The 27,606-nt window shown below is 48.1% G+C and overlaps 2 protein-coding genes across 9 annotated transcripts in view; one reads left to right on the top strand and one right to left on the bottom strand.

Annotated features, from left to right (window-relative positions):
- Positions 1 to 4,176: 4,176 nt before the first annotated feature.
- On the top strand, positions 4,177 to 7,362 carry CENPV (centromere protein V). 2 transcript variants are annotated; one of them, XM_072937208.1, is made up of 6 exons: positions 4,247 to 4,491; positions 4,621 to 4,719; positions 5,363 to 5,461; positions 6,195 to 6,264; positions 6,629 to 6,743; positions 7,101 to 7,362. In XM_072937208.1, exons 1-6 carry the CDS (start codon positions 4,247 to 4,249, stop codon positions 7,223 to 7,225), a joined length of 753 nt encoding a protein of 250 aa, XP_072793309.1. In that variant the 3' UTR covers positions 7,226 to 7,362. The 2 variants fall into 2 exon arrangements, with proteins under 2 accessions (XP_002198569.4, XP_072793309.1); XM_002198533.6 differs by lacking the exon at positions 4,621 to 4,719 and having other exon boundaries at positions 4,177 to 4,491.
- Positions 7,363 to 7,636: 274 nt separating this feature from the next.
- PIGL (phosphatidylinositol glycan anchor biosynthesis class L) overlaps positions 7,637 to 27,606 on the bottom strand; it is a 53,186-nt gene continuing 33,216 nt past the window's right edge. For 4 of the 7 annotated variants that reach the window (XM_041719989.2, XM_072937207.1, XM_030288317.4 and 1 more), the window contains 6 exons: positions 26,909 to 26,999; positions 25,342 to 25,413; positions 21,588 to 21,655; positions 13,850 to 13,881; positions 9,321 to 9,454; positions 7,637 to 8,243 (listed from right to left, as the gene is read on the bottom strand). In XM_041719989.2, the coding sequence (XP_041575923.1) occupies positions 8,145 to 8,243; positions 9,321 to 9,454; positions 13,850 to 13,881; positions 21,588 to 21,655; positions 25,342 to 25,413; positions 26,909 to 26,999 (496 nt within the window). In that variant the 3' untranslated portion in view covers positions 7,637 to 8,144. The remainder of the gene's footprint in view (positions 8,244 to 9,320; positions 9,455 to 13,849; positions 13,882 to 21,587; positions 21,656 to 25,341; positions 25,414 to 26,908; positions 27,000 to 27,606) is intronic. The other 3 variants (XM_030288316.3, XM_041719990.2, XM_032751780.3) reach the window with 1 other exon arrangement.

Consider the following 27,606-nt stretch of genomic DNA (forward strand, 5'->3'; position numbering starts at 1 on the left):
TGAGATTGACTGTGATATTCTGAGATTACCAAAAAAAAAAAGGCAACTCCTTCAGTTTTGTTTTTATAGCTTTATGCTAAAAATAAACTCACGAAACAAAGTTTTTAAGAAGCCACTAAGAAAAACAAATTTTAAGAAAAACAAATAGATTGGTAGTAAAAAGATGAAAATGAGTGATATTCCTCTGTCTCCCTGTTTGTCTAAAGCGTATTTTAACTTTGTAGGACACGTGGCATTCAGCTTTCAGGGCTGTGCTGCCACGATCAACAGGCCCGGGCAGCTCTGGGTGACACAGAGGGAGATGTGACAGCTCTGCTGGAAGGAAATGGACGTCCAAAAAAAAAGGGGATTTTGTAAAGGGCTGAAATCACAGGTTTGTGCCTGCTTGGTGTGCCAGAGAGAGCAACAGCTTTAACTGATAACTATGTCTGTTCCACAGCTCCTTGTCTGCATCTCTCACTGCCTCCTGCCCGGGAATGGTTTTGGATCCCATCCAAGCTGCAGTGCAGGGAGGGAACTGCTTTGTTCAGCTCCTCTGAGCACATCCAGCTTGTGCTTTCTGGGCCGAGGTTTTCCAGCCAAACAGCACAGAAGTTCCCTGGGAAACAGGCAGACAGAAGAAGAAATGGCCGAAGAAACAGGCAGAAGAAACGAGTCCTAAGCTGTTGTTTATCACTGTTAGTAAGTTCAGCCGAAGCTCTGTAACAGTGAACAGAAACAGTGTCACCTCCTGCATTTTGTTTTCAGATCCAGCTTGGGTCCTTTGATGGGGAGGAAAACGTCTGGAATGTTTCCCCCTCCACCACAGGGAGACTGAAATCCAAGCACTGCCATTTCCCCCCCTGAACAAATCAGGTACTTTGAACCACCTCAGTTTTTTAGGTGTGCTGTCAGCTGTGCACAACTCCTAGTTCTTTGCTTATTAGATATCAAAACCATCCACAGTTCCTAATTCTCTTTACCCCCAAACATGTAGCTGCTTTCGGTGCTGCTTTGGGGATAAAAATGCTCTTCCAGGCAGAATTTCAATGCTGGCTGTGAGCCAGGCCTGCAGAGCTGAGTCATTGTTATACAAGCAGAGCTGAGATGGCACAGAAAAGCCCTTTTGTACTTTAACACTGAACACGTCAGCTGCTGCTGGCCTTTCAGCATCACAAGACACCTACACAGAACCAACTGGAATTTACTGGACTTTTCCTCTTGTCCACCCCGTCATCTGGATATTTCTTCCTGTTTCATTTTGCCTCTCAAGCTTTACAGCAAATGCATTTTTCATCAAGCTGCTGGCCTCTCCTGAAGCCTGGCAAACACTGCATCAGCTTTGGAAGCAGTGAAATGAGAGCTGGTAACTCTGGGCACTGGAAGGTGCTGCCCAGATACACTGACAATGCAACATTTGACCACTGAAATTTAGGGCTTTCGGCTCAAAATATCTGTAACATTAATCATCAGACAGAGTTCCACCTTAAAGCTCTGGAATTGATTATTTATGTGAGACTCAGTTTTGTGTTCTGAGTCCTTTGTGATAAAATATGAAGCGAATGAAAAAACATAAACAATTTATTTACTATGGCATTTTGCAGTTCCGTTTTTGTCCTCCAGTTCCTTATTCTGAGATATCACAGGAGAACAGAATTTAGCTTCTCAAAACAGCTTCTGTATTTAAAATAAAGTGAACTAATTGTGGAGAGGCACGGAGAGTGACAGATTTGCAGATATTACATGGACAAATTCCCTCCAGTTTTGTCCTGGAACTGCTTTTTTGAGTGCTGGTGGCTCCTGTCTTACAGAGGGTCATTTGTGTGAATCGACATAATGAACCCCTGAAATGAACTCCTAAAATTGCCCTCTGCTTTCAGTGTTTTGGGTTCAGTGTCTTTGGGACAGGAGTGGTGCTGGCCATGCCTGAGGGGAGATGAATCCCTGCTGCAGCCAGCACAGGCTCCGTTTCAGTGCCTTCCCAGTTTCACCTCAGTGACTTTTTCCTCCCAAAATACGAGGTGACTGACATGTAATCTGGTTTGACTAAAGGTCTGGGAGTGGCTCAGATCAGGAGCTCCATGTGAATTTGTCACACAGGGTGTATTCTCGTGCGTCCATGAGAGAGTAACCAGAACAGAGATTCACAGAAGGGATAACAGGAAATTGTAACTCGCTGCCCTTTCCTGTCATCAGAGATGTGCTGAGCACAGGATTCAGAAGCAAATCCTGGCATGTCCCATCTCGGGAGGCAGCCTGAACACCAGAGGCACATGGTTTTAAAGCTCTTTCCCAGACTGGAGTGCTGACGAATGTTTATTCATCACTGCCCTGCTTTGCCACGTTTCCTGGCTGCCACAGGACCTTTTGGTGCCTCTCTGCCTCTCAAGACTCAGCTCACTTGTTTACATATTTCCCCTTCTTGGAAAGAACAAGACATTAAGTTCTGTTGACTACAAATTCTTGATTATATGTCAAACAAAAGAAGTTTCCAATCCTGCAACACTGAGCACAAAGGTTTGTCTTTGGAGTGATTATTTTTTCCCTCAATCAAGTGTGACTTGGACACCTCCAAGTTTTGTACTTTTCCCTGCACTGATAGTTTTACTTGAGAAACAGCACTGGATTTCAGTGTTCAAAAAAACCCTTTTGTAAGATATTTACCACTAAAAGGGTGATTTCACATTTTCCTCTTTCGTTGTTGTTTATTTGGTTGATTATTTTGGTTTTGGTTTTAGTTTGGTTGGGGTTTTTTTTTTTTTGGTTTTTTTTTTTTTTGTGCTTTTTAAGGTATGTACTCTCTTATTTTCAAGCCTTTGCTAATAGAATTAGTGAAAAGCTAAGTGGGAATCCTGTTAGAAGCCATTTCTCTGCAAAGCTGCCACAATGACTTCAGACCTCAGGAAGGCCTAAACACATCCTGTGCTGTCACAGCAATGCTGTGTAAATGAGGGCTGTTCATAGCAGAGAAGTGAAACACCCCAATTCCAGCAGCACCTCGGATCTGCTGAGCACCTTCCCATCCGTGAACACCGTGTTGAGAATGAGAATGAGAGGGGAAACCTTGGGCTCATGCCTGTGGATAACTGCCCTCAGCCCTGGAATCAGAAAATCACAGAACCCTTAAGGCTGGGAAAAACAGATTCTAAGATCATCAAGTGCAACTGTTAACCCAGCACTGCCAAGCCCACCACTGAACCATGTCCCCAAGTGCCACATCCAGCAGTTTCTCGAACACTTCCAGGGCTGGTGCCTCCAGCACTTCCCCGGGCAGCCTGTTCCAGGGCCAAAAGGTGGCCAGCAGGACCCGGGCAGTGACTGTCCCTGTGCTGGCCACTGCTGAGGCCACGCCTCGACTCCTGGGGTCACTTTTGGGCCCAGCACGAGGGACACTGAGGGCTGGTGCGTGTCCAGAGAAGGGAACGGAGCTGGGGAAGGGGCTGGAGCCCCAGGAGGGGCTGAGGCAGCCGGGGGGGCTCAGCCTGGAGCGAAGGGAGCTCAGGGAGCTTGTCCCTCTCTACAGCTCCCACGTCCCCTCAGCCCCTCCCGTGTCCCCTCAGCCCTTCCCGTGTCCCCTCAGCCCTTCCCGTGTCCCTTCAGCCCTTCCCGTGTCCCCTCCCGTGTCCCCTCAGCCCCTCCCGTGTCCCCTCAGCCCTTCCCGTGTCCCCTCAGCCCTTCCCGTGTCCCCTCCCGTGTCCCTTCAGCCCCTCCCATGTCCCCTCCCGTGTCCCCTCAGCCCCTCCCGTGTCCCCTCAGCCCTTCCCGTGTCCCCTCAGCCCCTCCCGTGTCCCCTCAGCCCTTCCCGTGTCCCCTCAGCCCTTCCTGTGTCCCTTCAGCCCCTCCCGTGTCCCCTCAGCCCTTCCCGTGTCCCCTCCCGTGTCCCTTCAGCCCCTTCCGTGTCCCTTCAGCCCCTCCCGCGTCCCCTCCCATGTGCCCTCCCGTGTCCCTTCAGCCCCTCCCATGTCCCCTCCCGTGTCCCTTCACCCTCTCCTGTGTCCTCTCTCGTGTCCCGCCTGTCCCCCCGTGTGCCGCCTGTCCCCCCGTGTGCCGCCTGTCCCCCCGTGTGCCGCCTGTCCCCTCGTGTCCCGCCTGTTCCCCCTCTGTCCCCCCGTGTCCCCCCGTGTCCCCTTTGACCCCCCGTGTCCCCTCTGTCCCCCCGTGTCCCGCCTGTCCCCCGTGTCCCCCCGTGTCCCGCCTGTCCCCCGTGTCCCCTCTGTCCCCCGTGTCCCGCCTGTCCCCCCGTGTCCCCTCTGTCCCCCCGAGCCCCATGCCGGTGGGGCGCACACGGCGCTGCCGGCGGGGCAGCGCGGCTGCGGGCGGGCCGCCCGTGGCCCGGAGCAGGAACAGCGGGGAAAGCCCGGCCCGGGCTAAGGAGGAGCCCCCCGAGGCGAAGGAGGAGCCCCCCGTGCCCGGTGCCGTGGATCTGGGGGCGCAGAGCCGGCGCTGGGCCGCATTCCTGCAGCAGCACCGGCTGAGCAGCGAGGAGGCGGCGCAGCTGCTGCTGGACGCCTTGTGAGTAACGGGCCGGGGCTCCGGGCTCCCGTTCACCGCTGCGCTCTCTGCACCGCGGCTCCCGAGGGCTGCCGAGGAGGGCCGGGGGTAGGATGGGGCTTTCTGTGCTAAAGCTGCCCGTGTTTTAAGGCTCTCCTATCGAAAATGCCCTTGGGAGCTCGGTGAGGCTCAGCTGCGAAATCTCCACCCATTTCCTGTGCACGGCACATCAGAAACTGGCCGTGGGAGGCAAAATCTGGAAGGAAAATGTTTTTTTTTTCCTTTGCATTTTGCGATTGACCCACACGGTGACTGCCCAGCTGCTGTGGAGGCGGCTCGGGAGGGGGAGAAGCACAGGCTCAGAAATTCCTTGGTGGTAAAGTTCCTTTGCAATTACAACTCAAAATAAAAGACATTTCAAATATGATGTAGAACCCACTTATCTCTGCTTTCCCCAGCTCTTAAATGGGGGAATATTAACGGTGTTGGAGGAACTGTGGAGAAAATTGTGGGGAAATTCAGTTCTCAGTTCCAAGCAGTTTGTTTTGAGGTGACAGCCCTGGTTTCTCTGTAGGGTTGTATATGGACACAGCTCTAGGGTCAGCACTGTGACCTGGAGTGTGACTGGGGCTGTGTTTTACAGAGTGGAGAGTCCTCAAAGTGGTGCTCTTCCTTCCTTGTCACCATTTTAATTAAACCACAAAAGCAATTCCTGCAGAGGACAAAAGCCATCCTCCACCTCATGTTATTAAATACATTTGAGTGGATATATTTCTTGGTATTCTGCAATGGCTCAAGACAGAACTGAATAATGTCATGTAGAGCCTTACTGTTCTCTTGGGCAAAAACCAAGAGAGGAGGATCCCAAAAGCTCTGTCGTGTCTCTCTGCAGTGAATGCAAGAGTTTGGTGAAGCACACAGGAGGCTGTCACTGTGGAGCCGTCCGCTTTGAGGTCTGGGCTTCAGCAGACCTGCACGTGTTCAACTGCAAGTGAGTTGGTTTGTTCCCTGTTCCCAGAGATGCATGTCAGCTCTCTGCTTTTCCAACCTTAGAGCTAAAGATGAGACAGCTGCAGAGCAGCCTCTGAGCTGTTTCCACAGGATTTACCCCTAATTATGTCCTGACCCGCTATGAGATCAGTGTTGGTGATTTCAGGTGCTACTTTGGGCAGGGTTTCATGTCTCAGAGCCAGGCTCACACAGAAACTATCAGGAGAGATCTAATGAGTCCAGGTGCTCAGCCATCTGCTTTCAGTTTCCTCTCATGCAGGGGGCTCAAAGCACATTGGTCTTATTTTAACTTGTTCTTCTCAAGTGACATTACAGCTCTGACCACACGTGCCTCAAACTAGAACACTCTGGCTTCAGAAGTGACCCCTCTTTGCCTGCTTCCAGCTCATGGGTGAACTTCTGAACTTTATTTTCTTGTTTGCAAGGTAATGAATGTTGGCAAAATTGCCTAAGCATGCTCTGAACCACTGAGTGGATGTCTCAGGGCTAGAGTTTATCCTCAAGAGCTGTGTGTGAGAATATCTTATTGGGGTACCTGTGTAGGGTCAGTCTATTCACAGGTATGCTTGACAAACACTACTGACACCGCAAATCCACTTTTGCCACTTAGCTCTGAGCTGTTCTAGCTGTCAGGGGGATTTCTGTTGTCAAGAGGTCTGATTGCTGCTCTATAACCTGTCCACTTCTAGAAAAGTCTGCTTTTTCTTTTACAGTTGCAGCATTTGCACGAAGAAACAGAACCGACACTTCATTGTGCCAGCGTTGCGTTTCAAGCTGCTGCAGGTAGAGTAAGAACACAGGAGGAGCATGGCCATGAGCACGAGCAATGTTATCCTCACAGAGCCAAGAACAAGCAGTTTTCTGCCCTAGGTTTGGCTGGCTGGGGGAATGGCTGCATTTTAAGCTGCCTGGTGTGGTTGTTTTGGTGCATTTTGTGTAGAGCTCTTGCAGGTCCCAGGCCTGACTGTTATGGACATGTGTCCATACAAAGCACAGGGGTTCAGGAAAGCAGCAGGAATGCACAGCTCTGTATCTTAAGTAAAGAAAGGAAGGTGGCATTTTAAATTGTACATTTCTTAGCTACAGGCCCAAAGTAACGAATCCATCTATTTCCATGGAAAACTTACAGTGTTTTTCCTTTGCTCAGGGTGCTGACAACTTGACAACATACACCTTCAACACACACCGTGCCAAACACATGTTCTGCAAGACCTGTGGTGTTCAGAGTTTTTATATTCCTCGTTCTAACCCTGATGGTTATGGTAGGTACAAAGCAAGCTGTGCTAACCAGAGTTAACCACCAAGCAAACCTTGGATAAAGATTCCATTGGATGCTGACATGACAGCAGTGAGCAGCATGTGTCCTAAGAGTTTGTTCCTAAAGGAACTGCAGTCTGAACGTGTAGCTCCTCCTCCTCCAAAAAAAAAAAAATCTTACCTATAATGTGTGGGCTTCTTCCTGGAATTGATTATTTATATGAGACAGGATTCTCATCCAGACTCCTCAGCCTTACAGCAATAGCATTTACAATTCCCTGAGATGCCCCAGCCATGGAATGGAGCAGGCATCTCCCACATTTTATGAAAAGTAGGTTTATTTGTACTCTGTTTTTCTTCAGGAATCGCTCCCCACTGCCTGGATGATGGCACTGTGCAGGTCATTATCACAGAGGACATCAATGGCAAGGAATGGGAGGAAGCAGTGAGGAAACATAAGACCATCAGAGACATGTCAAAACCCTGACACCCTTCCAGCAGCCTTGGGAGCACTGCCGTGGAACTTCAGTCTGGGGTTTCCTGGGTGATGCTTGGTGAAACCAGTCTACATTCCTGTTACCTGTTCTCTGTTTCTTAAATAAATCTTTCTATGCTGATTGCCCCGTTCCTTTGTGACATTCAGTTTTCAAACTGCCTCTGCTCTGTAAACCACTGCAGAGTTGCTAGTTTGGCACTTTGCCTTTAGTTGTGCTAAAGTTTAAGTCACAATACAAAAGACTTCACTAGAATCACTTGCACCTCATTCCTGTGTCCTGCTAAGACTCTTGTGAGTTGACCTTGAGCCCTGTTCTGAATCAAAAAGAGCTCATATTTCAGGAGGTGAAAGTAAAGGAGCCTGCAACACAACATGTATAAAAGAAGCAACAGCAAACATCAGTGCAATTAGTAAAAATTGTAGAATTTCTGATGTTTTATTCAAAAGCTCTGGCTTTTTAAAGTTTTGACTGAATAACAAAGGTGTTGTGGTTGTGCTATCTGTGGAGATAGCATAAGCTTTGAAAAGTTACTCCTGATAGCTGGATCTTACACAAGCACCAAGGGAGAGTTGCCAAGCAGTCCCTGCAGCTCTATCTTCTTGGGGAAACAATTTGTGCCATATCTTCTCCAATGCAGAATCCTCCAGAGCTTGGCTCCCAATTAAAGTTAATCCAAATTTCTCATTTTATTTAAGCTTCTATGAAAATAGAATAGCTGTTAACCCTGTTCTCAATGTATCAGGCAACAAGATATTTAGGAGGTTCACCCAGCCTGGGTTTTGTAGTGTGGAGAATGCCACACAAAGAGCACCCCATCCTGTTGAGCACCTAACACAGGAGCTTTCCTGAGTCCTGGGCCTGGGGCAGTGGTGGCTTTGCTCACTCTTTGCTCCTGTGAGTGATGTCCTGTCAGAGCAGGCGCAGGGAATTGACCACCAGGTAACGAGAGAAGAGCAGGTAGAGCCGGCGGAACCAGAGGAGCTGGCTGCGATGGCACTGCATGGCTCTCTAGGAGGAAAAACAGCACAGAGAGCATTACAGGAACCTTCTAGAGCTGCTGTGGGGGCACTTTCCTGCTCCTGCTGTGGGGCTCAGTGCCCATTGATAGGACAGCCTGTTTTCAGTGAGCAGGGAGAGGCAGGGCAGGCTGCCTAAGCTCTGGGCCTGTCTGCCCCTGAGTCTGGTGTTGTGCTGCCTGACTGTCAGAGGGTCCTGCTAGAAAGGACACCTTGTGTGTCACTTCTAACTCAGCCTCCCCTCGTGATCTGGGGGGAAGTGTTCACATGCTGGGAAGCAGGAGCCTGAGAAGTGAAAAGTGTGTCTGGGAACATCTCCGCTCCTTCTGACCACACACTGCCAGCTGCAACTGAGTCTGTTTATAGTGCACCAGCCTAGAAAGGTCAGATTTCTGGAACAAAAATATAAGGGAATAATGAACACCACCTTTATCCAAGCTGTTTCCATAAACAACTCTTATCTTTTAACAGTCTCAGAAGGAGTAAAAGTCTGTAATTTAGAATTAACAGCACTGTTTGCTGGGGAAATATTTTCATGCTATGGAAGAGCAGCTAATCAGATTCTAATATAGGGAACTGTGGGGTAAATGTGTGAGATCCTGTGCAGCAAAATAGTTTAAAAATATACAGTAAAGGGAACTTGTGAAAAGCTTTGGACCACAAGTTCACAGGCTGTCTCCATCTTTAGTGAGAGCTGTGATCCAAGGATGCTGTTCCTGGCATGCAGTCATGCCAGGCTTTAACAGGTCACTCACATGTTCAGAATACTGTGTTGGATCCAGTTTCCTTTGAAATGCATCCTTTGAAATGGATCCTAAATCGTGGAGAGTGTAAAACTCAGTGCCCTGTGACTGACTGAGCTGCAAATCTGCTCAGCCCTGTCCTGTCACAGGACATGAGGTAACCTGGCTTGTCCATGTTTCTAAAATCACTGCAGACATTCCTCAGTGACATTTCTAACCCATGGATGACACTCCTGGCATTCCCTGGGAATGTGACATTTGTGACTAAAGTGTTCACAATGAGAATGAGCCACTCAAACAGGCCAGGCAGGTGCCACACATCTCACCTTGGCTTGTTCAGTCTCCTCCTCTGTGAGGATGAAGAGTGCATCCGTGGGCAGGAGGCAGGAAATGAGGACATCCAGGAAGGAAATGTATTTCCTGCAGAGATTTACTGATTCCAGCACGAGCACACGGCACCCTACACAGAGAAAGAGAATAAATATTTCAAACCAGCAGCATTCTAGAAGGTGCTCTTTTCTCCAGGCTCAGCAGCTCTTTGCAGCTTCTCTGTGCTGCTGGCCTTGGGAATCTTTTTTGTGTAAAAGGGGAACAACTTCTGATGCTCCCTCCAGGATTTCTTTGTGCCCAGTGCACATCTATGACCATTTGTATGGCTCTTATTGTGTATGTGACCCTTTGTACTGGTTCTTGTTCTGTAATAGCCTGTGGAAAACGAAGCTAGCTTTGAATATTGCAAAAACTGAGTGTTTTTTTAATTTTTCCTGCATAATTAAGCTCAAAAAAAAAAAAATAGGTGCAGATGATTCTCTGAATGCTGACACTGTATCATATAATGGAATTTTAAAACAGTAGTTTCTGGTTCAGCTACCAAAATGAAATTTCATCTTTCTATTCCCATTCTTAGCTACAGAATAAATATTTACAAGCCTCAGGAATAAAATATTAACTGAGGCAGGCAGTTACACTTTAACAGAGTTGCTGCATTCATTGTTCAGATGTTTGTGATGAAGCAGATGAACGCAACATGTTTCAAGATTCTGCTGATGTTGAAAGGGTTTTTTCTGTTTCAAAGATCCCTTTGAACTCAAAAGTTAATTGCTGGGGTTTTTTTACCATGGCTAAATTGTCTTCACAGATGAGTTCAGAGCTACTGATGGTCCCATTAAGAGCCTATAGGGAGCTCTAAAGGGAGCTGCTTTGGGATTTCCTTGGCTTGGAAGCTGCTGTGATTATGTTCCACACTTCCCACATTGTATTAAAGTTTGACAGAAGAGGCCAAAGTCACAGTTTACACAGGTGGGCAGAGATGCAATTCGATTTGCAATGAGATTTTCTCCAGTGAGCCCTGAAACAGTGAAATTACACACAGAAGAGACAGAACAAAGCTCTAATGGACTCCCTCTGGCACATCTCCAGGATCTTTCAATTCCTCTCTTTTTCTTTTCTCCAAGGGTGTTGTTCCAACTTTTCAACAGCCTCTCCCACTCTCCAAAGTTAACTGGTTATCTCTTCATTTCAGTACAACAGAGGGCTCCAAGGCCATAGTCCCCTTCCTTGGAGAGGACACTGGGAGTTGACTCCTTAGCAGGTCACACAGAGCATTCCCAGCAGTGATCTCCTCCTGCTGCGGGCAGCAAGGGGCAGGGGTAGAGCCCTCAAGGGCCCGAGCGGAGCGGCGGAACATCCGCGCTGGAAGCGGCGGAACATCCGCGCTGGAAGCGGCGGAACATCCGCGCTGGAAGCGGCGGGCGGTGCTCGGGAGCGGCCGGGAGGTGGCGGCGTCCGCCGGCCGGGGAGGGGAGCGGGCAGCGGGACCCGCATCCCTGCCTTCGGAACCGCCTGTGGCCGCCGTGCCCCGCCGCAGCCCGGCCCCGCAGGGTCACGGAGCGGCGCTGGGCAGTGCCGAGCCCGCGGGACGTGCGGGAATGCGGCGGCTCGGGAGCGGCACGGCCCCGACACTTCCTGACCCGAGCCCCTGTCCCGCTCCCAGCCCGCCGGGACAAGGGACAGCAGAGCTGCTCATCAGTCCCAGCTGCTCTCCCGGGGGATGCTCTGCAGGCACAAGTGCTGCAGTCGCTCACAGAAGGGCCCTGACACTCCTTTAATCCCACTTGGAGACGTTTCTTGTTTGCAAACAGCAAATTTGGAAGGAAACCTGTGATGTGCCGTCAGTAGGGGAACTATTCTTCCCCTTCCTCTGCAGAGATCCTCTAGTACAGTGCTGCTCTCAGCATTTCCAGTGGCACCTGTTTGTTTTTCAAACACGGGACAATGATCTTTCCTTTCCTGGATGGATTTAATGGACTCTGGCAATGCCTATACACTAATTCCTACTCACAGTGATGGGAAGAGAGGCCTGGCACCACTCTCTGAAGCTTGGGCTGCTCTGTTAACTAAATGTGCTCTCCCTTTCCTCAATTTTTCTTCCCTGAGAAATACTAATTTGTGCAGCAATTGCACCCTTTTGTTCCCAAAGCTCAGCAATAAGGACTCAAAACCATGGCAAGTGATTTCAGTGTGGATGGCTCTGACCTGCTGGGTCCTCCTCGGTCAGATCAGGTGAAGTGGTGGCATCCAGCTCCCCAAAAAGAAGGGCACTGTGAGAGCTCTCTGTGTCAGTGATCCAACCAGGATTTCCATGTGCTGACAGCAAAGCCTGCTCTGCATGGCAATGTGAGATGAAATGAGGCAGGGAAGGAATGTACAGTCCAGGGAGAGATGGAAAAGGGTTCAGAGAAACAGGCTGCTCCCTGCCAAGCAGGGTGAGAGCAGTGCTGCCATTGAGGAGTCCTGTGACACCAGCAGGTGAAGCTTTTCAGAGCCTGCTGTGCCTGTGACCTGGGCAGGATGGGATTAGCAGTGTAATGCAACCTCTCCAGGTTGGCAGAAAGGGCAGGATCAATATAGCTCATGGATTAGGCTGAGAATAGAAGTGTGTGAAGCCTGCAGCCTGCTCAGCTTGGCTTTCCACTTCCAAATCACTCAGGCAGCAGGGATGCCTAGAATGAGGAGCTCCTGAGTGAGCACTGTGTGTGCTGCAGGCCTGCACTGCTCCTGATGGAAGGAAGCACAGGTTCTTTTGGAAGAGCACTGGTTATAGCTGGAAGAGGCCAGTGGCAGGGTGGGAGCACATCCAGCAGTTGTCTTGGCTTCTTGAAACAAGTGCTTGTGCCTGGGCTGGAGAACTTGATTACAGATTATAAAAAGCCTGTTGTGTTTGTGCTGGCTAAAGGCATTAGAAAGCAAAGCAGGATATTTAGGGTGCTCATTTGCATATCACTGAGGCAATGCAAGGCTTAGCTGGCTTTTGCATTTGCAGGGAGATTTTCTGTGGATTCCCTGATCACATGGGCTTACACAGGCTCAGCCACAAACAGCTCTCTCTTCTCAACAGCAGCACAGCACTTTTCCATGGCGTGAACATGCCTTTCAGCTCCATCCAGACCGCCTCAATCCCAGCATCACCCTTGTTTCATTAAGCCCCTCTGATGCACAGCCCTGCACGGCTGCCAGATCAAATTATAAATACTGGGAATTTCAATGAGACTGGAACTATATTTGGAAAGGCTTAGCATAAGCAGCAGCATGGGAGCTCCCCGTTCTTTGGTGTTTGTAGGTCATGTCAGACGTGATGTAATCAGAGCAGCAAGGCTTGCACAGAGCTCCAGCAGCCTCTTGATGCTGCTGGAGAAATGGAAATGTTCTCTGGATATGGGTCTGCTTCAAACCTGTATGGATTTGAGGCACAGCCTGTATTCAGGACCAGAGTGAAACCTGCATGAGCAGCACATGAAAATGGCTCAGTGTAGATGGGGCCTGACAGCCAGCAGTGACATCAACCACTGCAGCCCCTTGTCCTTTATGCTGCACACAGCTCACAGAGCTCTGCTGCACCCCAGGGCTGAACAAAGAAAAGGTCCTAGGAATGAAGCTGGCACTAATACTCCTCTTTCATGAACTGGGAAACTGAAGGGACCGCAGTCAGAGCTCAGCTTAAGGGCATTCTGCCATCTTGGCTCATGCTGTCTCATTAGGCCTGCAGCTTCCTGCTAGGAGAGAATTAAAACTGATTTGCTGTGACTCATTCAAATCCTACAATGATTTGGGAATTAGCATTAAAGGAACACAGCCTGGATGGCTGCTGAGGGAGCAGGAGGTTGACTGGGTGGGCCTGGCTGAGCCACCTTCCTATGCTCTGTCCAAACAGCTGAGTAACAGCTTTGTGCTTAAACGAGGTCCACACATTTGTCCCTGGGCAGGCACTGTTTGCTAGAGATAAGGGCTGCAGCTCTACTCTAGAAAAGGGGTCAGGAGCTACCTCCTTCTGTGCTTTGTTTCTTTCCTTTCCCTACTTGTACAGAGAATTTCTTGGAGATTCTTGCTCACAGGTGGAAGAAGCCACTACAGTTTGTTGTGCCACTGCAGATTTCAGATTCCTTCCTGAGCACAGTTTGGTGGAGGCTTAACTTGCTACATGCAAATATTTTTGGTTAAGTGGGTCATCATTTCTGAGGCTTTTGTCATAGAAAATGATTGCTCTTTTGTAAGCAAGATGTGACCAAAAACTCTGTGACTAGGCTGAGGGATCTGGAAAGAGCACTCAGATTCACCCAAGAAGCACAAGGCCAGACACTGCATCACACCACTGAGGCAGGACAACCCCAAGGGACTGAAAAGTGACTGTAGAGAAGCCTGAACTGGTAAAAAAAAATGCAGGAAGATAAAAGTTCAGCTGTGGGCTTCATCTGCAGTGCAGGGGTGAGTTTGGGCAGCTGGAACCCTGGACACAACAGAGACCTCAAGGACTGCAGGGTGGGGATGGGAGGTGGCAGGGGAGGTGATGGACTCCTACCTTCAGGTAACTTCCCCTCTGAATGCAGGTACCTGTGAAAGAAGAGATACAAGGGGTCAACACTCAGCGGAATTACTCAAGCCCTGATTTTACAGGAATAAAACCCTGCACATTAAACCAAGCCTTTTCATCTAACACACAGAGACAATGGCCAATCTTGTGAGAAACTTCAGGAGCTCACACTGGTTGCACCTCAGGCAGGGCTAAGCCTGCTTCCCCACACTATTCTGCCATTCCTTTCCCCATCCTGGCTGCTGGGACATACCACAAATAAGCTCCATAAACCAAATTCACTCTCAGACTTCCCAAGGGAAACCCCAGAGGCTGCCAAAGGCTGCTCACCCCTGGGAGCACCTGGGGCTGTTTAAAGCCCAGGCTTTGCTGGCCAGGGGCACTGTCTCAGCAACTGCTCCTCTTTGGGCACCAGTTCTTTCTTTCTAACTCAGGCTGGCACTGGGACATCTGAGAAGCTGCTCTGGCTTTTTGCTCACCAAGACTTTGATCCCTTCATGACTTTGTCCTGTAGCAAAACAGAACATGAGGACCAAGGATGAGAGATGTGAATGGTGATGGCACTTCCATCAGGAAATATAAGCAAATGACCCTGGGATGGTGAGGACATCAGGGGGTGCTCATTTCAATTCCTTTCCTAATTATCTTGTTTTTCCTGCTCATGGCTTTGGAGCCATCCTGGATCTGGCCCACGGCAGGGCTGGGAAGCAGCAGGTCTCCAGCAGATGGCACTCAGGGCTGTCCCACACCCAGTCCTGCTCTTCCAGGAGAAAAAGACATCCAAACAATGGAACATTTGCCAAAAGGAGAAGGAAAATAATAATAATAAAAAAGTTATTTAACCCTGTGTAATATTGAAAGAGATTGTTATCACCTAATAGTGGTGTATCTGACAAAGGACAATGTGCCAGTTCATGTGTAAATCAGCCAGGATAAAACATGCATTATATGTAAACTGCTGTGTTTCTCCAGTCACTTTCAAACTAGGATTATCTCTGGCTGTTGGTTAAGTTCAAGGAAAAGGATTAGCTACACAGGCCTAGACAAAATAGGAAGTATGGAGTGATGAATACTCAATGCAATACAAAGCAAAAGTCAAGCCAGAAATGCAGGTCATGACAGAACTCAAACAGCAATCAGAAAACATATTTAAACAGATTCTCCTGGCAGTGGTGTCCTCTGCTCCAGAGCCAAAGCAATGCCATTTCCTACTAAACAATGGCCTTGGAATAGTGACTTGGCCACCTTCTGTCCCACCACTCAAGACTTACTGCTCTGACAAAGTCTGTTAAATGTTGCCTTGTAATTTAAATATCTCTGTTAATATCTGCTCTGCTCTTCTGCCAGAGGTTTCTTGCCCCACAAGTGGAATCTGGCCACCCAAAGAAATTATTCAGCACTTGGTACAGTTAGTAGGGTGGGAAACTTTTAGAATAAGCTTGGAGAGATAAAGCAGTGAGTGGTTGTGAAATTTGGCAAACTCTAAAAGTCCAGTGTCTGTTCTGGGTGTGCTGCTCTGCCACGGAGGCGTCTTCAAAGCCCTGAGTTGCTCTAAGAGGGAACTAAAAATAACCATTCCTGTCACTAGATACAGGAGTGAGAGACCCAGCTCATATGGAAACGATTCAGCAGGAGCAGGGAGCATCTTCAGCAGGGAAGAAAAGTCTGATTCAGCAGTAAATTAAGGAGTTTGTGCTTGTGTAAAGGTTCAGGGAGACTCAAGCTGTGTTTGCTTACTGAAAGGTCCTCAAAGTGGTGGCCAGCAGACCTGCCACTCATCTGGAAAAACAGGCATGAAGAAACTGCATCTCTCCTCATCCTTTTTGTCCCAATCCAAATGCTTCAATTCTCAGCAAGGCTCAGTGCAGAGCCCTGGGAACGGGCTCCACCCAGCTCTGTGTGCAGAGGAATTGCAGCCTTGCTCATTTGTATTTCTCTGTGGTTGCAGAGAGAGAGAGAGAAACACGAAGCTCTACCTCCTGCACACGCTCACAAAATGAGCCAATCCTCTCCCAAATCCATCTTCTCACTCCCATCTCCACCCTGCTGGAGCGTCTCCATGGGACACTTCCAAGTAGGGGAGAGGTTGCAGCTCTCAGTTGTTGCCATTTTGGGAATGTTGTTTTATAGATTGGACTTGCTGTGGTTTGGTCGAAATGAAAGAGTTTGGCATAAAATCTCAAAAAGCAAAACACAGGCTCTTTTTCAGGAGATTTTTCCATGTGGGTGTTTTGTTTTTTCTTCCCGGAGAGACTTTTTATAATCCTTTTTAAACAGAAAGTGACCTAAGGTGGTTTGTTCCCACCCACTGCCCAGGTGCCAGAGCCTGGTGATTACAGGACACCTCTCCCTGCACCCTGGTATGCCTGTGGTAGCTTCAGGTCCACATGTGAGACCCTCTGCCGTGAAGAATTTGGGAAGGCCATGAGACATCCAAAGGCTCCAATCATTTCTGCCCTCCAAGAACTCAGCCCCAGCTCCTCCCTCATGGCCCAGCTGCTTTGAAATCTCTGCAGCCACCAGCTCCATCTGCTCAGCAGAAACACTGAAATGGCCCAATGCCCTCACCCAAACTGCAGGACTGAGCTGGCTCCCAAATTCCCTGCCTTTACTCAGGCATCTTCAGGAAAGGTGTGCATGGGTCAGCTCCTCTGTGGCACTAACCAGTGAAATCTCCCAAGCTGTTCCAAGAAGGAACAAGTCAAGATGGAGCTGAAATCTCAGTCCTGGAGAGCACAGGACCCCTCTGGGGCTCGTGCCCACGAGGGTGTATTACAGTTTGGGTGATGTTCTGTTTGATGACAGGTTGTTCATCGAATTCAATGACTTCACTCTCCAAAACCCTTCACTGAACTGACTGCTGGCTGCTATGGAGCACTGGGGAAATCCAGTTTTGAAGAGCATGGCAAAGAATCAATGTCTTAAAGCTGCACTGGGGCTCCATTTAGGATCCCAACCTCTAATCTGCCCAATTAATCTGATGAAACAGATGTGAAGGAGGAAGAACAGGCAGTCTCCTAGGAATCACAAAGACATTAGAAGGATATACTTGCCAGATGTTGGATGTTTGCTCTCTGGAATGCCTCCTCCCTCCCTAACTGGATTTTCTGGCTCCATTTCCATGCACCCTGAACTACACTGTGGAGCAGCACTTTGTACAACACTACTCAGGCACTCTGTACTCACACATGGGACAGTGACAAAAGATGGCTCTGCCAGTGGCAATGCAGAGACCTTCCAGCTGACAGAGCTGTCCTGGCTCTGTGCTTTGGGCCTGGCACTGTCTGGGAGAAGAATGTGCAGTGTCACTGCTCCCTTCACTGCCAGCAGCCCAGTGACACAGGGAAGGACAGCCCCTGAGGGTGTTTCTTTGGGGAAAAAAACCTTCTTTAGGGGGAATCCCTTCTGTGCTGGTGCTCCATGCTCAGCTTTAATCCTAATGGCTCTCAACAATGTCATGGAAGGACACTGGGATGAATGAACTTGGTCAAATGAAGGAATGATGGAAAGGGATAAAGGAATGAGATAAAATCTAGAACTACATATCCAGCTATGGGATATATGCCAGGGCAGAGAGCTTTGAGGGGAAGTCTCAAGGATAGACAGCAGAGTACAATTCTGTCTCAGCCTTCTGGGGACAGTCTGGCTGCAACCACAGCCATCACTCATAAGCTCCCCCAGGACATTTAAGATCAGTAAAACAAGTGAGAAATGCACAAGCTGTAGCTGCTGAAAGGAGGGAGAGATCTTCCAGCCCCACACTATAAGAAGGCACCAAATAAAAACAATAAATGGACTATCATTCACTGTTACCAAGCTAATCACCCAAACCCAGCTTTCTCCCTGTCCTTTAAGACCTGGCCTTGGAAATTCAACAGAAACTCACAGCAGAACTGTGCTTTGTTGGGGTGGGATGCAGTTGGTGGCCTCTGAGAATGGCTCCCACCAAGTGGGACTGGTTGGACACTGCTCTGCTCATTGTTTCCATACATGGATTTGCAGCTGGCATTTAACCAACCCTCCTCTTCCAGGGAGCCTCAGTGCAGCCCTTCTGCACAATGGCCATGGCATTCAGGAGTGGGGCATTCAGTGGCCAGGCTGGGACATGGCAGAGCAACAAGGCATTGGTGGCACTCAGGCTGCATCCTCATCCACTGCTGAGTGATAAAGCTCCCAAATATTATCTCTGCACGGCCTCATTTACAACCTGCCACAGAGCTGGTGAATGTTAAAAAAACATCCTGCAGGACTGAGAGGTGTTTTTCCAAATGGAATTGACGAGAATAGGCTCAGCTAATGATTCCTTGATGTAGCTTTTTATATGGCATCATTGATAGAAGTTTTATGGATGCAGTTGCTATAACAACATAATGCACAGTGGTTAAATATAGCAGCTCCTATTTTCCACTCAGTTTGCTCTGCCCTAAGCAGACAAGACTATTCTTTTCTGTTCTAGCTGGGATAAAATGGATTTGATAGCTCACTAAAGAAAACAAGTGATACAGTCCTTCCTCCTCCTCCTCACAAAGATGATTCCTCTCCATCCTAAGCAAGCAAACAACAAAGCCAACCCCAAAGCCCCCCATCTGCCAGGCTCCTGGGCAAGAGGGGCTGTTTAAAATCAAAATGCACAGTGACTCATGCAAAACTAAACCACCTTGATATTGCATGTGATCTCAGTGCAGGCACTGTCATTTCAGAGTGCAGCAAAGAGAGGTTCTCCAATGTTCCCACCACAGAGTATTTACCAAGCTCATTGCCACAGTGCCCAGTGACTGGCCTAATGCTGAGGGGGGATAAAGTCACCTGGCTGTCACTCAAGACTGGCTCTTCCTTGAGGATGAGTGTAAAGGATCCAACCTCCCATGGCCACAGGGAAAGCTCCTGTTTTGGGGGATAAAAGAGGATGATGTTGCCAAATCAAGCTACAGAAGATTGCTTCCAGTCCTCCCTGCTTTGCTGCAGTGGGTTTTTCTTGGGTTTGGGTTGGGTTTTTTTTCTGTCTGGAAGTCAGAACTGAAATGCTCCCAGGGGAGACTGAAATCAAATAGTAATTTGTGTTCCTTTCCCATCCTGTTTTTTCTTATTTTTCCCTTGCAGAAGAACAAATCCATCCTTGAACCTTGGCATTTCCCAGTTCCTCCCAGATCTGAAGGCCAGGCAGGCACACAGCAGCAGCTGGACTCCTGCAAGCTGTCAGGAGGAAGGCTGCTGCAAGGGAAAGAGCTCATTTCTTCTGAGTAGTTCCTGCTCCTTTGAACATAACCTCTGTTCCAGACACTGGAAAGAATATTTATGCCCTTAGCAGACAACACTGAGCATCTGCTCAGCTATGACCATTTCCTGAACTGTTTTATTCCTTGAAGCTGTTCAATAATTTGCATGTGAAGTGAGGAGCTGTGGGAGGGGTCACAGAGCCGGTTCCACCCCTGCTCTTGCAGAAAGTAATTTCATGGAAGTGGGCACAAGCCTGTCTCCCAGAGACTGGGAGCATCCAAAAGAGCTGAGGAACACTGCACCAGCCCCCTGCTTCATCCTTTCCTCCACTTTTCACAGTGGAGGCAGAATCCTGCAGGACTTGTTTAAAGATGGTTAATAAATACATTGCAGATGATACCTGGAGGGGAGAGGTCGTTTGCCTTTCTCTTGCCATGTAGCACTGGGGCCCCAGGGGCAGCCACTGCTGCTCTGCAGAGCTCTGCTGGCACAGGGGGACAGGAGAAGCCTCAGTTTATGCTTCCAGAGCTGCCTGTACTGGCCAACATGTGAGAACTCATCAGGGCACTGAGAGTCAGCAGTGATACAGTCACGCTCTACTTCCTCCATAACACAAACTGAAAAATAACGAGGGCAAGCAAGCCACTAAAAATAAACTTAACCTTTCAGCAGCCACGGCATCACTCCTGCCACATGCAGATGATGGGGCTACCATGATTAATTCTGCTGATTCAGGACTGGAAGGGAGACAAGAGACAAACCAGCCCTTAGTTAATGAGAACTGCTTGTGCTGGTGTCCCTATCAGCATGGATCTCATCAGCCCAGATAATGTTCTGCTCCAGCTGAGGGCCAGTGCAAAGCTCTGGGTTCAAGGGAGTTGTAGACAATGAGCATTTCCTGGTAACATACCCTGAGACAAAAAGAGGGTTAGATCCCTACTGCACACACAGGAAACATAAAGCATTAAGGTGGGAAAGTGATTTCTGCACAGCCACAAGGTAAGACAAGAGTAGAACTGGGATCAAAATCAAGAGTTTTGCTTAAGTATCTCATATATAACTCAGCTGCTAGCTTGTTTTCCCATGATCTCTTCAGAGTGGAGGAGGACACCTAACAGCCTGCCTTTCATTCCTCTTTGTGGGTCATAGAACAGTTGAGTGAGCAAACAGAGGTCCGGGCAGCTGGAAGCTCTTTAGGCCCTCTGTGGAAATAGTGTGAGCATTGGTCATCAACCTCTGCTCCTGAGCCATCAGCCTCTGCTCAACCTCTGCTCCTGAGCCATCAGCCTCTGCCCAACCTCTGCTCCTGAGCCATCAACATCTGCTCAACCTCTGCTCCTGAGCCATCAGCCTCTGCCCAACCTCTGCTCCTGAGCCATCAGCCTCTGCCCAACCTCTGCTCCTGAGCCATCAGCCTCTGCTCAACCTCTGCTCCTGAGCCATCAGCCTCTGCCCATCCTCTGCTCCTGAGCCATCAACATCTGCCCAACCTCTGCTCCTGAGCCATCAACATCTGCTCAACCTCTGCTCAGTCCTCAAACTGTGCCTGAAACCATTTCCCCACCCAGCCCAAACAAAGCACTGCTTGCTTTAACTCCACCCCCTCTCCTCTGTTAGGCAGTTCCAGAAATTGCTGGGAAAAGCCATGATCCCCCTCTAACATTGAATCCCAGCCATCAAAACTCTCAGCATCTTCCCAGTATGGATTCTGTGGCACTGCAGCTTTCTCTAGGCAAGTGAGAAAGGCAAATCACTGTGATGTTGTCAGTAAGGATAGCCAGAAGAATTTGTTTATTTGAATTGCACAGATGATTCAGAAAACAAATGGGTGCTATAAATACAAAGCTATACTTGCAAGGAGTTCTTCTCATGCCTGGGAAAGGCAGGGGCAGCTCTGGATAGACACAGTAAGGTCTGAATGAGCAGAGGGTTAAAGTAAAATACAGTGGCTGTCTCGCCAGCAAAATTTGAGTGATTTTAATAAAGGGATTTTTGTCTTTTAACCTCCCCATCACAACATGGAGACACAGGGTCACAGAATGTAAGGAATAAAATGGTGAAGAAACTAACAGACTATCCCTAAAAATGGTAAATAGGGACAGCTCCAGTGAAAGAGCAATATTCTTGGGGCAGAGAGGTAAATTCAGGTACCTGGACAAGATGGCAACATCCTCTGGTGAAGAACTTTCCAAAACCCACCTGCCACCAGCTCAGGCATCAGGTATTCACACGCTCCTCAAAGCAGAAGTGCAAAGTGATCTGTGTCATATTTTAGTGGGATCAAGAACAGGAAGAGCAAAGAGGGCCCAGTGAAAGGGAGACTGGCAAGGTCCCAGCAGAGGGAACACTAAAGGTGCTGTAGGTTATTTCCAGACAGTGTCATGTCCCACAGCCTGGCACTGAGCTGGAGCAGTGAAGTGAACACTGCCCTGGTTCTGCTTCCACAGCAGCACCACCATGGCCCTGCACCAGCCCAGGGAGCATCCAGAGAAGTCTGCAGACATTGTACCTGACAGCAGAGTGAAGAGAGATGTGGTTGGCGTGGCCACTCACTCCTCCTGCATCAAACGTCACCACCTGCAATGGGCACACACAACAAGAAGCATTTAGGAGCAGGAGGAGGAGCCTGTGCAGTTCCCAGATTTGACATCCAAGCCCTGTCCCAGCCCGCTGTGTCTAACGAGTTGTTTATGTATTGCACAATGAGGCCTTGTCTGTGAACTCCTCATGCCACAGAAACACAACCAAACAAACAAGGCACTCTGGAAGCAATGACTGCACAGCCCAACAGCTTGAACAACAGAAAGATGACAAAGATCGTGTCCCCACTGGCAGGATGCACTTGTTACTTATTACCAGGGCAAAAGGTCACTTTCAAAGTGATCTGTTGCAAATGTGTTCCTGACCCGAGAGGTCCAGCTCTATGAATCACTCTCTCCTGGATCTGAGAACATCCTCCAGTGCCTGTGGATGACAGGGTGAAGCTATGGTTTGCTGTGCTGTCAATCAGGACATTGCTGCAACATGAGCCACACAAGCATGTATGATTTTCCTGTTCTGATAGGAGAAGAAGCTTTTTAAAATAATCTGAATGCACTTTTGTACAATCAAATTAGGCTTTTCACTGAATTAGATACTATTGTTAATTGATTCGCTGCAGGGAGAAATGGGAACTCCAACATGCAGAAGTAATGTGTGAACACAGCACTGACCAGGCACTGTCCAGAGCACAGAACAGCCCTGCCTCCCTTCCCTAAACCACCAAGAGTGTGTCAGGGCTGAGGCATCACCCTGGGGACCTCCTCTCTCTGTGGGGCTGTGCAATGGGCACTTAAAGGCTCCCAGTTCCAACCAAGCAGCCAAACTGGCAGCACAGAGTGTGGAGTGGACAGGGAATGTGTGCCCATCCTCTTTGCAGGGAGGGAAAGTGACAGTCCCTGGACAGTGCAAAGCCCAGTGCTTGCTCTGCGAGAGGCCCGGCAGCAGAGCTCTCCACAGCTCCCTTCTCTGGGACCAGGAAGAAATCATCAACTCCCACGTTTCAGGCAACGTTTGCTTCCTTGCCAGCTTGTTCTCTCTTCAGGGAAGGAAATGCTGCAGCCTGGCTCACTCACAGCACCTCCCTTCCCAAAATCTATTTTATATGCAGGGCCTGGAGCACTGGGTTAGAGATCAGGGGAAGATCAAAAGCCACCATGCCTGTCCTGCAACTTGTTCCTCCAGCAGGAGAGGCCCTCTCAGCCAGGGGATATTGAGTCAAGAGGGAGAGGAAACACACAGGCAGTGATAAGAAATACTTCAAAACCCACAAATTTCACATAAGCCTGCTCATAAACCCACCCACCCAGGACAAGCCCACAGTCAGACTTTCCTCTTTGCCCAGTGGCTGCCAGCAAGCACCAGGTTGCTCTTTGCTGGCAGGAACTGGTGGGGCCATTGGTTTAATTCACATACAAAGAAGGGGTTTTTGGTCAACCTTTATTTTATAAGGAGAAGAAGGATGTGTTTAACTTTGGCTGCTGCTGCATATCAGCGCTAGCAGAGGGACGTGCAGGGCCATGGGGCTGAGCCCTCCCCATGGATATCAGCTTGTGGAGAAGCTCATCTGGAAACACACAAAATTCAGCACAGCTCAGGGTAAGCACAGCACCCTAGACTTTACAGATAAGAAAAAAACCACACTCTGAAGTCACTCCTACTTAGAGAGGTACTTCCCTAAGATGACAACATACCCCACTCATTGCAGGCAGAATAAATTCCTGTTCAGGTGAATAACAGTGGGAGTCTGATAAGGGCTGGACTTGAACTGAACCTTTTTACTCAATTGGGACAGAGAGAGTGTTTGTCTTGTCTGCCTGCCCCCTGATTTTCATGTAACTTGTACAAACAGAACATTTTTAAGAGCAGCACCCTGCTGTCAAACGTGGTTGAAATTAGCCAATGGGCTCTAAAGTCTTTTGAAACATGCATGTGCATATACATATAAATACAACTGCATTATTCCTGTTTCCTTAAGAAATCAAGCTAAAAACTCCAGACAAGCCAAAACACACATTTTTTTTCTTCTGTGGAGGTTACAAGAGAACAAACCAGAAGACTGAGATAAGAGACTTCAGTGAGCAGACTAAATAAACTAATCATTGTTTTTACAAAACTGGCTTGGGCCAACTGTGGGAGCAACAAGGCTGGATTAGGAAATATTTTTGACATGGGAATTATCTAGTCAGTAACACCTTTGGAGGTTTTCCTTCTCCACATCTGTTTTGAAATAGAAGCTGCTGAGCTTATGTAATGTCTGAACACACTGAAGAGACTACACAAAGCCCATTTTCAATTACTGTAGTCCAGTTTACTGTTATTGCTTACTGAATTGCCTGTCTCTTCAAATAAAGGAATTTTTTAGTACAATTCCCAAGGTATCTGCACAGCGACTTGGCCAAGGTGGCATTGCCTTTGTTTGATCCCTCTCAGCACACATCTGGCTCTGGGACAGCAGGGATGTCCCACCCTAAATATATCATATATCATCTAAATATCTATGTAAGTCATCTAACGGGGCTCTGATTCCACAGCACCACTGCGCTGTTCGTGACTTAAAACAAGCAGCAATCACATGTAAATCAATCCCTCTGGCTTGAGGGATTCATTTCATTGATAAGGAATTTGAATTTCTTTCTCACATGCTGAAGATATTTTCACACGGGAGCGTTTGCCCCTTCCATACAGTGCAGCTCCTGCTGTGCTGGCTTTTAACTCCAACCTGAACCAGGCTGATGATGAAATCAAGCAAACAATCAGGACAGGATGAGAAAACCTGAACATCTTGAAAGTGTCTGGGTTAAAAACAGGCTTAGCCAGTTCTGGGAGCGAAAGGCTGGGATAGTAAATATACTTCATGTGGAAATTATTGCTCAATGAAATCTTTAGGGCAAGAGGGAGTTCCCTCCCCACACCTGTTCTGAAATGGGAGCTGCTGCTGTTGCTGGCTTTTCTTCTGGGTGACCTTGGTATTCAGGAAATGGAGCTTTCACTGGTGGAAGCCAGAGCAGCAGCCAAGACAAACAGGTCCAGAAATCCCTTCCGGAGAGGGGAGAGCACAGAGGAAATTACTCAATTACCAGCAGAAGAGAAAACTCCTGAGAGGTCTGGAGTCCATGATCCCTCCTCACACCTCAAAGCTGAGGTTCTCCTCCTCTCTCTGGTGTCAAACACAGCACAGATCTGCTGTGGGGACACAAAGGTCTCTGCTTTTTAACAACAGCCATCCCTTAAAATGCCACAGCAAGCAACTCCACTTCTCATGGCCTTACCCTGAGCATCTCTCCTTGCACTCCCAGAGGCCAGGGAGATACCAGCTCCCTTTGAGTCTCTTCTGAGTTTGGAGATATCTTTTATGTCTGATTTAGGAGCAACAGGAGCCTGCCTGGAGCTCACACAATACTGTGTAACTTCTTTTTTTACACACCAAACACTTTCTATTCTGGATCAAGACAGAGCAGCCTTGGCTGCCTCTCCCTGCAACACTGACTTTTGCTTGGAAATCTAGCAGGCAGGAAATAATTCCCAAAGTCTATAAATTAGTTTTGGCTTTGAGTACACCAACCATTAATTTCCGTGTCTGCACTATTTAATGTAGAGCTTGGATGAAATATGTCCCTGTAGCTCCCAAAAAGATTGAGCTACTCCTGGACTTCCAGGGCAATTGAACAAATGAGTAACCATGTAATGGAAGGAAACTACACAGAATACGTGGGACTCCTTGCCTTGCAATCCTTCCTTTCAGACATGCTGGAACTGCAGCCCCTGCTCCACTGCCAGATGGCACACAACATGTTCTGTAAATAAAGATAATAAAGATACCACTGTCGATGCAGTGACTACTGGGAGAACTGGGGAAAGTTTTCCCACTGGGATAGCTACAACAATACACACCCTCCAGTCATGCTGACTCCACTGAGTTGGTCTGAAACTCTGTTAGTTCTTGGTTTTTTCAACATGTTCAGCCAATTCTATCCATTTCAACATTAGTGAAAAATGGACTCAGTTTACCTTTCAAGGCAAGGCTGTTGGTTTAGGACAGCAGAGATATCTTAGAGAGCAAGCTCTGAAGTTTTAAATTGCAGGATGTTTAACAAAGGTAATTACGTTCTTCTCTCGCTGTTGTTGGCAAATTCAGTCTGCTCCTAAGTGAATGTTATTACAGCAAACACCTGAGAGCTGTGTGATTGCTTGGGACACTTCAAATAATGAACATTTCCAGAGCAGTTCATTACCAGCAGCCCTGAGAAGGTGCTGCAGCTGCCCTTGGTGCTGCTGCTGCGTCCTGCTGCAGTGATCTGTGCTCAGTGACCATGCCCAGGAGTGTTTCCTGCTCTGCAAACCCCACATTTCCCTGCTCAGCTCTGCTCTATCAGTGGCAGATTCCAGCCTCCTCTAGCACAAACAGCTGGAGTTTAATTTTTCCCAGGGTAAAGATCTAATCCCTCCTAACCATCCAGAGGAGTCCTGGTGTTTTCAGAATTTCTTCTGGGGTTTTGGTGCACTTGTCCCTGCGCCCCTGAGAGTCACAAACATGCAATGCAAATCCTCCTGTGTTTGGAGCTTTCAGATTAGATTAAAACCTATCTATTCAGAGGGCCAAAAGGCACAAAAGGAGTCCAGGAAAACTGCATTTGTCTCTGTGCACAGCAATGAATTTCATGGAAAATTAGCCTCAGAATCAATACAAAGTTGGATGCATGATGCTGGTTTTGAGCTCGTGGGGCTTTCATGCTGCAGGAGACGTGGTTTCTTGTTTTGTGAAGTGCTGAAAGGCTTTGAGAGTTTCGTGATTTTGCTGTTAATCAGTGTGTGACAGTGCCATGCCTGATCAAAGCAGGGTTCAACAGAGAAGAACAGAACACAACCCTTTCCATGCTTAGGCCCTTATTCCTGTTCTGTGGGAAAAAAACCCCAAACTATTCCAGTGTCAGGAAATCTCTCAAGTTAATATTCTTCAACCCTAACCTATAACCCTGCTAGTCAAGTTGTCTAATACACATCTGCCAATGGGCTTCAAATCTAAGCCTAAACCTAAGCCTAAAGCCCAAATTGGCGCTCTCCATCACATGGCTACTTTAAAATACAGAAACACTCATGGTTAGAGTTAGAAAAGTGAAATTCCTCCACTGTTCATTTTTCACTGGGAAGCAAAGAAAGCTCTCCTGAGAGAGAAGATACATCCTAACCTTAGAGACTGCAAAGAAAGCTCCCAGAGGGAAAGGCAAAGGCCAGAACATTAGCTCAGGAGTAATGTGGCAATTGCCTGTGCTGCAGAAAGTGTCACATTACCAGGTTGATGTTCTTGGCTTCTATGTGCTTCAGGACAAGGGTGGCCAGGAGCTGTGTGTCCCACTCCACAGCAGGATCATCCGGAAGATCCCTGGAAATGAGAAGGGCCATCAGTCACTTCACTGCTGAGAACTTTGTAAAGACCACTCTGGAAAAGAGAGATCATCTTAATCACAGAATGAAATCAAGACACATTTATTTACCATATAAAACCACCGAATCTTACTTTAGAGTCTTACAAGTTTGGATACGTGAGGGTTGAAAGAGAAAGAGCAGTTCCAACACCCTTTCCTCTTACCATCAAGGCAGACTCTGTGATTGCTTTACCTCAAGCAACATCTATTTTGCTACTTCTTTTTCTTAATTTATCCCAATCAAATTTAAAACCCCTTTAAAAACACATTTTTCTGAAAGACTTCCCAATCATTATCTACTGGTGAATTACACTGGGAAGGTACCAAGCAAACTCCTGCTGTCATTTATTCAGGAATAATCCACTAACCACAACCAGAGGACAGTAGAGTTGTAATTATATGGCTTGGATTTGATAGTAGCTGTTCATGTGTTTACTTTGTGCTTTGCATACCCAGCTGGTATGCAGTATACCCAGAGCATACTGTGACTGAACTCCCTGCCTGGGTATTTTGGATTGCAGGACTCTAGGGGCAGGGACCATGAGCCAAATGCAAAATAGCACT

The sequence above is a fragment of the Taeniopygia guttata genome, chromosome 19, assembly GCF_048771995.1.
Source record: "Taeniopygia guttata chromosome 19, bTaeGut7.mat, whole genome shotgun sequence".
NCBI lineage: Eukaryota > Metazoa > Chordata > Aves > Passeriformes > Estrildidae > Taeniopygia > Taeniopygia guttata.